Source organism: Adiantum capillus-veneris, chromosome 24 (genome assembly GCF_014529385.1).
Source record: "Adiantum capillus-veneris isolate H3 chromosome 24, ASM1452938v2, whole genome shotgun sequence".
NCBI lineage: Eukaryota > Viridiplantae > Streptophyta > Polypodiopsida > Polypodiales > Pteridaceae > Adiantum > Adiantum capillus-veneris.
The window spans coordinates 122,849,200-122,862,388 of NC_140954.1; the positions used below are offsets into that span (position 1 = coordinate 122,849,200).

The following is a 13,189-nucleotide window of genomic DNA, read 5'->3' on the forward strand; positions in this document are numbered from 1 at the left end:
GAATCAAAGAAGAGATGCATGTGTTATATTGTGATAGTCAAAGTGCTATACAATTGGCTCACAATCCGGTTTATCACTCAAAGACAAAGCATGTGGATGTGAAGTATCATTTTATCAGGGAAATGCTCGAGGATAAGCAACTTCAGCTTGTCAAAGTTCACACCACAGAAAATCCTGCTGATCAAAAGGACTTCCCTCAGAGAGCTTTGTGCATTTTCGCAAGCAATTAGGTGTAGGGTAGTACATCACTTCTCTACATCTCTTGTATATTAGCTTGTATAGTAGCTTCTCTCACACTTAAAGTACCACATTGGACTTTAAGTGGGAGGTTGTTGGGGTATAAAGCCCAATGTGGTCGCCCAGGTAAGTGGGTGGGCCGCCAGGTATGTACACATATTCTTTTGTAAAAACCTAATAAGAACTCACTATGCTCTACACATCACAGTAGAGCGAGTTCACCATATCGTCGTGCTCTTCTTCTCGCACTCTCTCTCGCGTCGCACTTCCGCTCGTACTCCTTCAGTTTTCGAGGACGAAAACGCTTCTCCAAGGGGGGAGTAATGTCATGCCAAGGGTAGGAGTGGGCAGGGCCAAGGGGCATGACGGACATGCAGTCAAGGGGGTCCCTATGTTTAGCAGGCCAAGGGCCTATATAGGCCACGGTTGGGTGGTGATGAGCATGCTCCAGTCTCTTCTATCTTACATTGTCCACTCTTACAGGCCCTGCGCTCTAGTTTGAGTTGGCTTCCAGCAGCAGCAGGATGATAGTGATCCGGGTCAACCTATGTTGGGAGCTCATCTGTGTCTTGGCACTCTGGTTCATTTGGTGGGCACGCTGCTTTCGCATCTTTGAGATTCCCCTTGTCCCACTGGCAGAGACTCTTCATGATTTTTGGTTGCAAATGATTCACACTCTCAGGGGCCAGGTCCGAGAGACTCCAGGGTAGTTTCCCCCCCATGTAAGATTTCTTGCGACTCTGGCACCCAGGGCCTTTCTTGACCATGGTCCAAGGTGCACCTAGATGGCACTATCATCCACCTGTGTGGCTCTTTCCTCCTCCCATCTCGTGATTTAGCCCCCATTGTACATATTTTGTTTCTTCATTGGGAGAACCCTTGTTGTTGATGTAGCCCTCTCTAGTAGAGGTGGTAGTAGGGATCTTTTTCTCGGATAAAAAGAAAAAAAAACCAAGTGTGAGGGGCTGAAAAACGCTGCTGAAGTTTGAATAGAAATTTTCAGCATGCTCGTAGGTGCCGAATCGGTACCGAAACTTGCAGATAGCAAACTTCAAGGAGTCTACTGTTACTTAGCCTTGCAATAGGCTGAAAAAAGAGAAAAAACAACACTTGACCACATTCATTTGAGAGGGCGTCATAAGGGCACGAGAATTTAGCCATGAAATTTGCAAATTTTCTTCCTCCAGCAATGTCATGACGAAATTACATAGAATTTGACAAGAAGCACGGCTAAATTACGTAGACGCTAGCAAGTTAAAGAGAGAGTCTGCAAACGAAACCATTATCTCTGAGGTAAGGAGGATGAGCGGTAGGGCCCCATCGCACGTTGGGCTAAACATTCATGATGCTCAGGGTACAAGTAGAAAACCAGAGAGAACCAAGGGCCCAACTCGATAATGGATATCGGAGCTTACTTCATTGAGATCTCCATTATACGCAAAACACAAAATCTTCACCCTGTTCCACATCTTGGAGTAGTTCTCAGTTTCGAGTTCCAACAGGCTGTGAGTCCTCTGCCTTTACCTCCGCAACCACCTTTGGCTTTGATTGGGCTGACTTGAGCTTGGGCGATGTCACCACCGCTGGCTTGCAGAATGCTGACACAATGGCTAAATACTGAATACTAAAAACATCACGTTGATGCTTAACTGATGCAAAAACGATGGGCTACATTGATGCAAAAAGACTAATGATGATGAGGGTAGAAGTTACTCACGTAGAGAAAACTAGAGAGAACCTAGGACCCTACTCAGAAGCGGAGGAAAACAGAGCAACCATGGATGTTTGAGACAGAGAGGGAGAGAGGGGGACAGAGAGAGAGTCGATCATAGATAATCGCCCCACATAGAAAAAGAGAGGGATGGAGATAACCCACAAAGCAAATTAAAGAGAGAGGATGAGGAAGGTAATTCATAAAGGCGGAATGAATGAGAGACAATCCAAGAGGTCACACCAACAACACACACACACACACACACATAGAGAGAGAGAGAGAGTGTCTGAGCGATTGTCGGTCTGTGTACCTTTTTTTGTTTTTTTTGTCTTCCATGAATGTATAGACTATTCTTAATAATTGGCTTCCTCAAAATTTGTAAACCCATGTTAAAAAATCAAATTTTCTGATGCTAACTTATTTTATGCTTTTGATTGTCAGAGTGGAAAGGCACTCATGGAGTCAGTCGAAGGAAAAACTCGGTGACAAGTATGCTCGATTACTCTCTCTCTCTCTCTCTCTCTCTCTCTCTCTTTGTCCCAAACACTTTCTCAGGCCTTAGTCCCCTAAATTTATTAAAAGGACCCCCATAGAACCCATATTTGAAAAATGAAAAGGGTTGCATAAAGGCAGTCTCGAGTATGCTTGGAGCAAGGGATCATTTTTGAACCAAAAGACCCCTCTCTCTAACCAACTAGGACGGTTGGACTCCAAAACTATCTCCCACTCCCAAAAGGGACCCCACCACTCTTAACAACCTAACTATACCACTTCTTGGAAAAGCAAGGCAGGAGAGGACTCCTCTCTTGAAGGACACGAAAGAAAGGACAGAGACAAAGAAGGGACATGCTAGGCCTATTTTTTTGAGGGTACTACCACAACACTCTCACCTCATGGACTCCTCCTCTCAGGTCATTTATCACTTACAGTTCTTTTTGCATTAGGGTGACATGGATAACAAGTGTGGATTTCTTAAGACACCTGTCTTGGGCTTGTCTTCCACCAACATGTACTAACACCCTCATGTTTTTATTTGTGGTGATGATGACAGGTAACATGGACATCCACTTCTCTAATTAAACCTCTGGTGATATTTTCCATTGTTTGGTGCATTCTTCTCCCTATCTGAATCAATCACATGTAAAATATTAAGGCATGAATGGAACAAGAGGCTTGGTTTGAGTAAATCCTGAGCAGTTATCCACTATGTTTTTAGTGAATTGATGATTTTTTCTAATTTCTTGGCAAAGGTAGTAACTGATAAATCATGTCACCTACTCTCTCTCTAGTGGCTAGAGTAGGCCATGGGCCTACCTCTAGTCTGTAAGACCTTCTCTCTTTTGCCCTCACACAAGGGCCAGAGAGTTATTGTTGCTAAGTATTTTTGAAAAATCCATTAAGAGAATTCATCAGCCATGATCCATCAATTCACCTTACTGAAAACAATTTTATTGCAATAGGCTACTTAACCTTTTCTTTAAATTTTCGTTTGGGTTTTCTTGAAATTTATGGGTTTGGTTTGGAAAAGATCTGGTATGTCATTTAGACCCATTGTTTTTCTCCCCAAGATTGCCCATAAAGAATGAAGAGTGTTAGTATTCTCACACAATTGGGCCGGATAGGACGGATTGATAAATTTCTTTTGTATTTAAAAGAAGACCCATGCTGTTTATCTAACAGTCAGAGCCAGCCACCCAACCCAAGAATGGGCACCAAGTTAATATGCACTTGAAAAGTAGGCAATAATGCAGGCGAAAGGCTAGGCCCCTCTCAACTGCACCGCATGATAACTATACCCGACCTAACTTCGAAACTCTTGCCACAGATGGATGACAGCTGGGACGCACAACTTTCACAAATCGGGTATGGAGTGTTGTTTCCTGCACCTCCCCCCATAGTACAAGGCTTTCCTCTCTGCATCAATGAACAAAGCTTCCACCAGACATTAATCCAACTTGATGAGGTTGCCTTAAGCGCCGACGAGGATTCTGAAGCCCTGATCTTATCGCAACTCGACATAGAAGCCTGGTTTCACTTGTACTCACTATCCAGGGAAAACCTGCAGGCTGCAGTGGTGCATCTACAAGAGCTTGCCGCAAATCTGCCCACCATAATGGAGCATGACGAAACAGAGCGCAAAGATTGGCTAGACAATTTGCCAAGTCTGATGAGGTGGTTTATGCAAAGCCATGGTAAGACCTTATGCAATGACCCTATGCTAAAGAAGCGCAAGAAGCATCTCCTTAATGGCAGCTTAGAGATTACTCTCTCACCACCCACAAAAACCAGCAGCTCACTTCTCCCCACAGACCTAGATGAGGATGAATAGTGCATCGCAGAGCGTGGCTTTTCTCTTTCAAGCCCACAATCCACCTTCACCAAGAAGCCATTTGAGTCTTACACAGACCCATACATACCATGCAGGTTACTTGAATTAATGCTTACTGAGGCTCACCATAAGCCATGGTCATTGGGAAATTTTATTGTGCTTTCTCCTTTTAGTGAGGGCTTGGTTCTAACGTTGCTGGAACAACAACGACAAGCAGGCTAGTCGGATCGGATTGATGCAGATTTTGGAGGGAAACTCCTCAAACATTGTGGAAAATACTTTAATTGTGGCGCCTTTTAGCATGTGACCTTTTGACACCCACAGGTGCAGAGCAATCCTTGGCTGTGTAATAGGGGTTAAAGGAGTCATTTTGACTATTAGTCGTGATACCAAGTACATGACACACGTCTGCAATACCCACAGACCATTCTTAAAATGTGGATGCAAGAATTCTTTAATTGCGGTGCCTTTTAGCATGTCAACTTTTGACACCCACAGGTGCAGAGCAATCCTTGGTCGTGTAATAGGGGTTAAAGGAGTCATTTCAACTATTAGTCGTGATACCAAGTACACAACACAGGTCTGCAATACCCACAGACCATTCTTAAAATGTGGATGCAAGATGCTTGGGTTGGCCGACCAGTGCAAGAACAACAATGTCCTCTCGTTCGATCAAGCCCTATGGATGATTATGCACCATCTGCAGGCATTCTTTCCTAGCTCTTCTCTCAAAAACTGTACAATACTCTTTTTGAGGTTTCTAGCGAAGGAAGCACAAGAAACTCTAAAGGCCATGCTGATTCACATGCTCTATCGTGAGAAATTGAAGGAAGCCATCAAATTCTTAGTGTTGTTCAATTAGTCGCCTCCAACTTCAAACATGCAACATGAGGTAGATCTCTTCATAAAGTAGGCCATAGCACCTGCACGTGAGCATATGGATGGGAGGAAGAGAGCTCAGGGCGGCACACTCGTGGTCGTGGTGGACGCTACATGACCACCCCACACTCCTACACCTCTACACCCACTCCTAGGCGTGGCAACCCTTCACCCACTGCATTTGTTAGTAGCAATAGATCATTTCATGCCACACCAGTTTTTCCTCCTAACCCCACTCAAGCCTCTAACCCAACAACTAGGAATAGGCCTCCCTTTAGCTCTAATGTGGGAAACACTACCAAATCTTTACTATATGATTGAGCTATTCTTGTATGATGTACCTTGTTTTTGAAATTAGGTTTCTTTCTCGCTGACAGGTTATTAGGGAGCCGCATGGTCATTTATCTAAAAAGGAAAAATGAAAGGGATCTTCATCCCCATCCGCTTTGTAAACCCCCTACTAGATTTACCTAGCTGGAAACATTTTTTCAGCTTCTTCTTCTTTGGTCTAGGTGTGATCACTACTCCCCTTTGGGGAGAATGCATGCTTAGCTGGTCATTTGACCCACCCCTAAAACTCATGATTGTAATGCTAGAGAAGTATTCACTTCGCAAGATAAACATGGATGCCAATGCTTAAGATACCCTCACAAAGTAGATGGAATTTGGGGACACATCCTCTCTAATAATTTAGGAATATTCATGAGTAACCCTCTCTCTACCATATGCAAAAAGGGTTTAGGACATATACCTTCAAACCATCCTAATCTTAAACAAGACATGAATGAACTTCAACAAGTGTTAGATGAAGGAGTACGAGCGGAAGTGCGACGCGAGAGAGAGTGCGAGAAGAAGAGCACGACGATATGGTGAACTCACTCTACTGTAATGTGTAGAGCATAGTGAGTTCTTATTAGGTTTTTACAAAAGAATATGTGTACATACCTGGCGTCCCGTCCACTTACCTGGGTGACCACATTGGGCTTTATACCCCAACAACCTCCCACTTAAAGTCCAATGTGGTACTTTAAGTGTGAGCTACTATACAAGCTAATATACAAGAGATGTAGAGAAGTGATGTACTATCCTACACCTCACTGCTTGCGAAAATGCGCAAAGCTCTCTGAGGGAAGTCCTTTTGTAAGTAGATCAGCAGGATTTTCTGTGGTGTGAACTTTGACAAGCTGAAGTTGCTTATCCTCGAGAATTTCCCTGATGAAATGATACTTCACATCCACATGCTTTGTCTTTGAGTGATAAACCGGATTGCGAGCCAATTGTATAGCACTTTGACTATCACAATATAACACAGGCATCTCTTCTTTGATTCCCAAATTTGTTACTAGTCGATTAAGCCAAATTGATTCTTTGCATGCCTCTGATGCTGCAACATATTCATCCTCTGTAGTAGACTGAGTAACACAATCTTGTAATCTAGAACGCCATGATACTGCTCCACCAACCAATGTAAAGACATGCCCTGACGTAGACCTTCGGTTGTCTAAGTCACCTGCATAATCTGAGTCTGTAAAACCCTTTACACTTAGCTCTTGACTCCCATAGCATATACGCATACTCTTTGTAGCTTTCAGGTATCTCAATATTCCTTTCATTGCCTCCCAATGTTTCTTGCCTGGGTTTGACATGTATCGACTTACTACTCCCACTGCAAATTCAATGTCTGGGCGAGTAGCAATCATTGCATACATCAAACTACCCACTGCAGACGCATATGGAATCTTATCCATTTCAGCCTGTTCTTCCTCAGACACATGACAATCTTGTTTGCTAAGTTTCACATATGGTGGCAATGGAACACTCAATGCCTTTCCCTTCTCCATATTGAAACGTTGCAAAACCTTGTCAATATACTCTGTTTGAGACAACCAAATGAACTTCTTTGATCTGTCTCTTTCAATGCGCATACCAAGTATATTACTTGCCTCACCCATGTCTTTCATGTCAAATGATTTTGCCATCTTTGACTTCAAAGCTGAAATTTCTTCCAAGTGCTTTCCAGCAATCAACATGTCATCCGCATACAAAATAAGGATCAGCCAACTACCATCCTTAGCCTTCTTTGTATATAGACAGTGATCGAACTCACTACGTTTGTAGCCTTGAGAAAGCATAAACTTGTGGAATTTATGGTACCATGCCCTCGGTGATTGTTTTAAGCCATAAAGACTCTTTAACAACTGGCATACCCAATCTTCCTTGCCTTTCTCAACAAACCCTTCTGGCTGCTGCATGTAAATTTCCACATCTAAATCACCATGCAAGAACGTTGTCTTGACATCCATTTGGTGTAACACCAAATCTAATATGGCAACCAATGCAAGAAAGCATCTCAATGTAGTCATCTTGACCACCGGAGAGAAGACTTCATCAAAGTCAATGCCTTGTTCTTGCTTAAAGCCCTTTGCAACAAGCCTTGCTTTGTACTTTGGCTGACTATCATGAGCGGTGCTCTTATACCTGTAAACCCATTTACAAGGTAGAGCCTTTTTCCTCTGTGGTAATTTAACTAGCTTCCATGTCTTGTTTTTATGCAGAGCTGTCATCTCTGACTGCATGGCCAATTGCCAATTCCCGGAGTCCTTCATTTGCACTGCTTCCTTGTAACATGAAGGCTCATTGCAATCAGTCAACATGACATAGTTCATAGATGGAACAAACCTATCAGGAGTTCGCGTGACACATCCAAATCTACGCACAATAGGTGGCTTAGGCTCAGCCACAACCTGTGGTTCCACTCTATCCTGTCCTTGCTCCTCTTGAGCCCTGACATTTTGTCTTGCACGTGCAGGTCTATCTTCTTGGAAGACAACTCTTCTAATCTCCTCAACCCTCTCTGGTTTAGAATGATATTTGGCTTCATTAAAGTGAACATCATTGTTGCGGATAACCTTTCTGGATTCGGGATCCCAAAGTCTGCACTTTCTACTCTTTGGCTCAAGTTTGTTCCTAAGTTCCTTTGCAATGTGAGTATATGCCTCACAGCCAAAGACTCTGAGATGATTGTATGAGGGCACCTTGCCTGACCATACCATCTCTGCCACTAAATCCTTCTGCAAAACCTTGCTAGGAGATCTATTTATAAGATGAACAGCTGTTGATAGAGCTTCAGCCCAAAACCCACTTGGCAGCTGTGCATTAGACAACATACTTCTGACCTTCTCTTGTTTGGTCCTATTCATCCTCTCAGCAACACCATTTTGAGGAGGATTGTAAGGAGCAGTAAGTCCACGTTTTATACCTTTTGACTCACAAAAGTCATGAAAGGCCTTTGAAACATACTCTCCACCATTGTCAGTGCGTAAGCATTTAAGCTTCTTGCCACTCTGATTCTCCACAAGTGTCACAAACACTTTGAAAACACTAAACGCTTCATCCTTGTGCTTGAGAAAGTAAACCCATACTTTCCTCGAGTAATCATCTATAAATGTCATAAAGTAAGAAGCTCCCCCGAGAGATAGGTTAGGCATAGGTCCACACAAATCACTATGAACAAGTGCCAACTGTGTATCTCTTCTACTGCTTCTATGCTTATGTGGCTGCCGTGTTTGCTTACCATAAAGACAATGTTCACAGAATTCAAAATCATTAAATGAAAAGCCAGGCAAATAACCAGAACGAGACAAGATTTCCATTCCCTTCTTGGACATATGTCCTAACCGGCTATGCCACAAAGAAACGTTCGACTGCTCGGTTACATTGATTACATTTTTAGAGACATTTGATACATAAATCATGTAAATTCCTCCAGACTTTACTCCATGTGCTACTGTCATAGAACCCTTGCATATCTTTCACATGTTCTGTCCAAAAGTGGTGTCGTAGCCAGCATCATCAAGTAAACCTGTGCTGATAAAGCTCTTTGTAATTGCGAGAACATGTCTCACATTCTTCAGCATGAAAGAAGAGCCATTCTGAAACTTCAATTGAACATCTCCAACACCTAAGATCTCACATGTCTGCCCATTGCCTAGCCGAACATGATCTTTAGTGGTCACATAAGAGGTAAACCACTCCTTGTTTGGAGACACATGAAGTGATGCCCCTGAGTCTATAATCCAGTCACTCAGTGCATTTCCATCAGATGCTGTAAGAAGAGTTGAGTCCATTGTATTCTTCAAGAAGTAGATGTCTCCTGACACTAGACTGTCATCCTCTGCAACAGTGTTTGTCACATTTATTTCTTGAATCTTCACTGAGGACTTGTTCTTCTCACCATGGTCTTCAGCTTTCTCTTTGCCTTTTTCTGCTTTCCATTCTTTGCAGTCTCTTTTCATGTGACCCTTCTTGCCACAATGGCAGCATTCTATGTCACTCTTGTCTTTAGCACTGCGGGACTTGCTACGAGACTGATCCCTCTTCCCACCTTTGTACTTTTCTTTGGTCCTTCCCCTGACAACTAAGGCTGTTCCTTTTCCTTTGTCCATTGTCTTCCTGTTGGTTTCTTCAGTAAGCAGACTGCCTTCTACACCTGCTATGGTCAAACCATCTGGAGGTGTAGAATTACTCAAAGCTGTGCGAAAAGTGTTCCAACTTTCCGGCAATGTGATCAGCAGGAACATAGCTCTAACAGGTTCATCAAACTTGACACCTTGAGCTGACAACTGACTGTAGATGGTGTTGAATTCATTCAGATGATTGGACATAGTGTTCCCTTCTTTCATCTTCAAGTCAAAAAGCTTCTTAAGCCAGTATACCTGTGAAGCTGCACTTTGCTTCTCATAAAGATCACTCAGCTTTAACCATGCTTGATAAGCCGACATCTCGTCTGCTACATTGCGGTAAACGCTTTCTGCCAAAGTCAGCATAATGGTAGAAAGTGCCAATTCGTCCATTTCGCTCCATTCATCTTCGTCCATATCTTCTGGTTTTATCCCCTTGAGCTTTATAGGTTTTGTCTGCTTCTTTTGTACCAACACGTGCCAAATCTGCTTCTTCCACAATGGGAAATTGGTTCCATCCACCTTCTTGATATTGTAAAGAGCAGTGTCCAGTGATCCAGCCATAACTACGCTTCACAGTAGTTTACTTTCCTTGGAAAAATTCGGCAGAGTTTCCCCTGTAAACTGACCTCTGAACCAATATCAACCTGTCAAATGAACCAAGAAAGCTTCAGATTCTGCAAGAATTTTGGCAGAGTCTCCTTTGTAAAATGGCTCTGGTGTACTCAAAAACAGACCAAAAACAGCTCAAAAAACCACTATCTCTCTAACACTGTAAGCTGTGGGTAAACCTGTCCTGCACCTGTACTGTCTCTCACTGTCCTGCACTGTTCTGTCACTGTCCTGTCACTGTCCTGTAAGCATAGACTACGAGAATGCCTCAACGGCAGTAAAGCAAAGATGCAATCCCAACTGTCTAACTCACAGTCAATACATCCTAGCTGCCTATCTAAGGGTGCTCGAGGGATCGCTCCAAGACCTGTATCACCGAAAGGATCTCAACATTCGAGAATCCCCCAGCTCAATAAAACCTCACTCGACCCTCAACAAAGGCTACAGTAAATCTCACAGTACATAGACTTCCCACAAAGTCATACATCCACAAATTTCCCACTATATGCTGTAACCGCTGCGACTGTTGTTTGCTGCGTGACTCATAGCCAGCAAACCCTCAACAGACATACATCATCTTTCACAATACATCCCATGTGGAAGTACCTGCAATGTCAGGATGAAATCTGGAATATCAAGCAGCAAACACAAGCTACCTGATGAACTAGTGGATGTCGCCTACAGTTTGTGTGTAGATGCATCTGTGTCGTATGTGACACGCCTCCAAGAACTGTGAGCCGTCCTTCGATGTGTAGACAGCCACAAATCAACACTCTGGGAGTGTCGATATCCTCAGCACGTGCAGTCGTAGGCCGAAAACCCCAAATTTGCAGAGTCGGATCTGCACCCGCTGAGACCACGTAGTCGAAAATGGCATGCACAGAACTTTGTCGAAGCCGAACGGTGGTCGAGATGACCTCAGAATGAAATTCTAAGCACACCAAGTCCTTCGGGCTTGCCCAGGAGATTTTGGGGCCGTGTCTTTGCCTGTCGAATTTCACTCCAATCTGAGCTGGTGGCTCTAGCCTCTTGCAGTGCTGCCCCGAGCCTCGATCTGAGCTCTGATACCAGTTGAAGGAGTACGAGCGAAAGTGCGACGTAAGAGAGAGTGCGAGAAGAAGAGCACGACGATATGGTGAACTCACTCTACTGTAATGTGTAGAGCATAGTGAGTTCTTATTAGGTTTTTACAAAAGAATATGTGTACATACGTGGTGGCCCGCCCACTTACCTGGGCGACCACATTGGGCTATATACCCCAACATTAGATCAGATAATTAAGGATTAGTGTGTATGCTTACGCTCACATGTTACAAAAAATCAAGCTCATACAGTATTCTCCCAATATTGCCATAGATTTCTTCCAATCAAAAGACAACAGCATTCCTACCCTGATCACAATGTAGAAATAGATGAAGTCAAGCAAAAGTTCTTTATCACATGCTTAGATAAAGCAGTAAACCAACCTGTAATAATCTGCAAACACTTCATCACCAAAGAAGCAAGGAAGAGAATTGATGGAAAAGATTTCCAAACATGTGAGATGAGTGTAGAGCAAACCATCTCCTCAATCTTGACATACCTCAGCCCAATAACACAACCTTCACATTGCTCAATCCCTTACATCACCACAATATACAAAAGCCACAAAAATGCCTTTAGGTGGATAACTTGTGGTGCATCTTGTTGCTACTCCGAAATCTCATTACTCATGGAATGTCTCATTAAGACATGCATTTCGATCCTCAAAACCAGAGCATGGCAACTCAACCAAAAAGAACTATTATGTCATAACATCCACATCCAAGCCTGGTGGACTGTTGAATCGGTATATGAATGCATTTCGAGTCTCCCAAAAAACGCCAAGTCTCTCTTCATCGGGGATATTAAGAAATGTTATGAAAACGTCCCTCACCAAGGGAGCAATGGGCTAATTGCACACCTCTCACGACTAATCAAACATGCCTTCACATCGGTCCCTGAAAAGTTCATCTCATTCAGAAATTTTCCAACCCAATGCATCCAAGGGATATGGTCCCTCATGCATATAAATCCGGGCTCTTCTTTACTATGGATGAAGTCATAGCCCTAAACATCTGGCTAATCTCAAACATGTTCATTCAATGCAAGGGAACGGTGTACGAGCAAATTAATGGTATCCTGATGGGACTCGCATGCTCCCCACTTTGGTGTAACTTATATCTCCACTCCCTTGAATATGAGTTCATATAACAAACACTAAGAGACTAGGATGCTCGATCAATCCTCAGCAAGTTGGGTAATCCTTTCAGATACTTTGATGACATCCTCTTGATAAACTCATCAGATCCAACTCTCTTTATGGATCACCATAAAATCTATCCAGATTGTCTAGAAAAAAGACAATCTCCAAATTTCTCAATCTCAATCTCTCCATAGAAAATGGCCTACTCATCAACTGGCAAAAAAAGACAACATACCATATCCGCTTATCAAATTCATAAAACGGTCTAGCAATTGACCATCAGACTGGGCACATAAAGTAATCATATCTCAACTAAAACCCATCTTGTTTTGCAACACTCATCCAAATGATGCCTCTATTGATATCAAGCAATTAATTCAAGCCTTCTGCCTTAATGGATTTGAATGTGCCAAACTATGGAGATTAGTGAGAGGATAGCTTCAAAATTGCATAGCCTCACCACATACTTGTGATCCAAACAAAATACTACAGGCTTTGGAAATTGGAGGGCACTAGGACCCCTATGGGGGGCCGCCTCCCATATTCCGGGGTAATCTTACACAATACCTAGTTTGGGCGGTGGAGGGCCTGTGTGTGTGTGTGTGTGTGTGTGTGTCCCAAACACTTTCTAGCCTTAATCCCCTAAATTTATTAAAAGGATCCCCATAGAACCCATATTTGAAAAATGAAAAGGGTTGCATAAGGGCAGTCGTGAGTATGCTTGGAGCAAGATA

The 13,189-nt window shown here is 43.1% G+C and overlaps 1 protein-coding gene across 1 annotated transcript; it reads right to left on the reverse strand.

The window, feature by feature from the left end:
• Positions 1-1,389: 1,389 nt before the first annotated feature.
• On the reverse strand, positions 1,390-2,339 carry LOC147427062 (uncharacterized). The gene is made up of 3 exons (XM_086498587.1): positions 2,262-2,339; positions 1,955-1,983; positions 1,390-1,835 (listed from the first exon to the last, which is right to left on the reverse strand). Exons 1-3 carry the CDS (start codon positions 2,337-2,339, stop codon positions 1,691-1,693), a joined length of 252 nt encoding a protein of 83 aa, XP_086354713.1. The 3' UTR covers positions 1,390-1,690.
• Between the last annotated feature and the right edge of the window lie 10,850 nt (positions 2,340-13,189).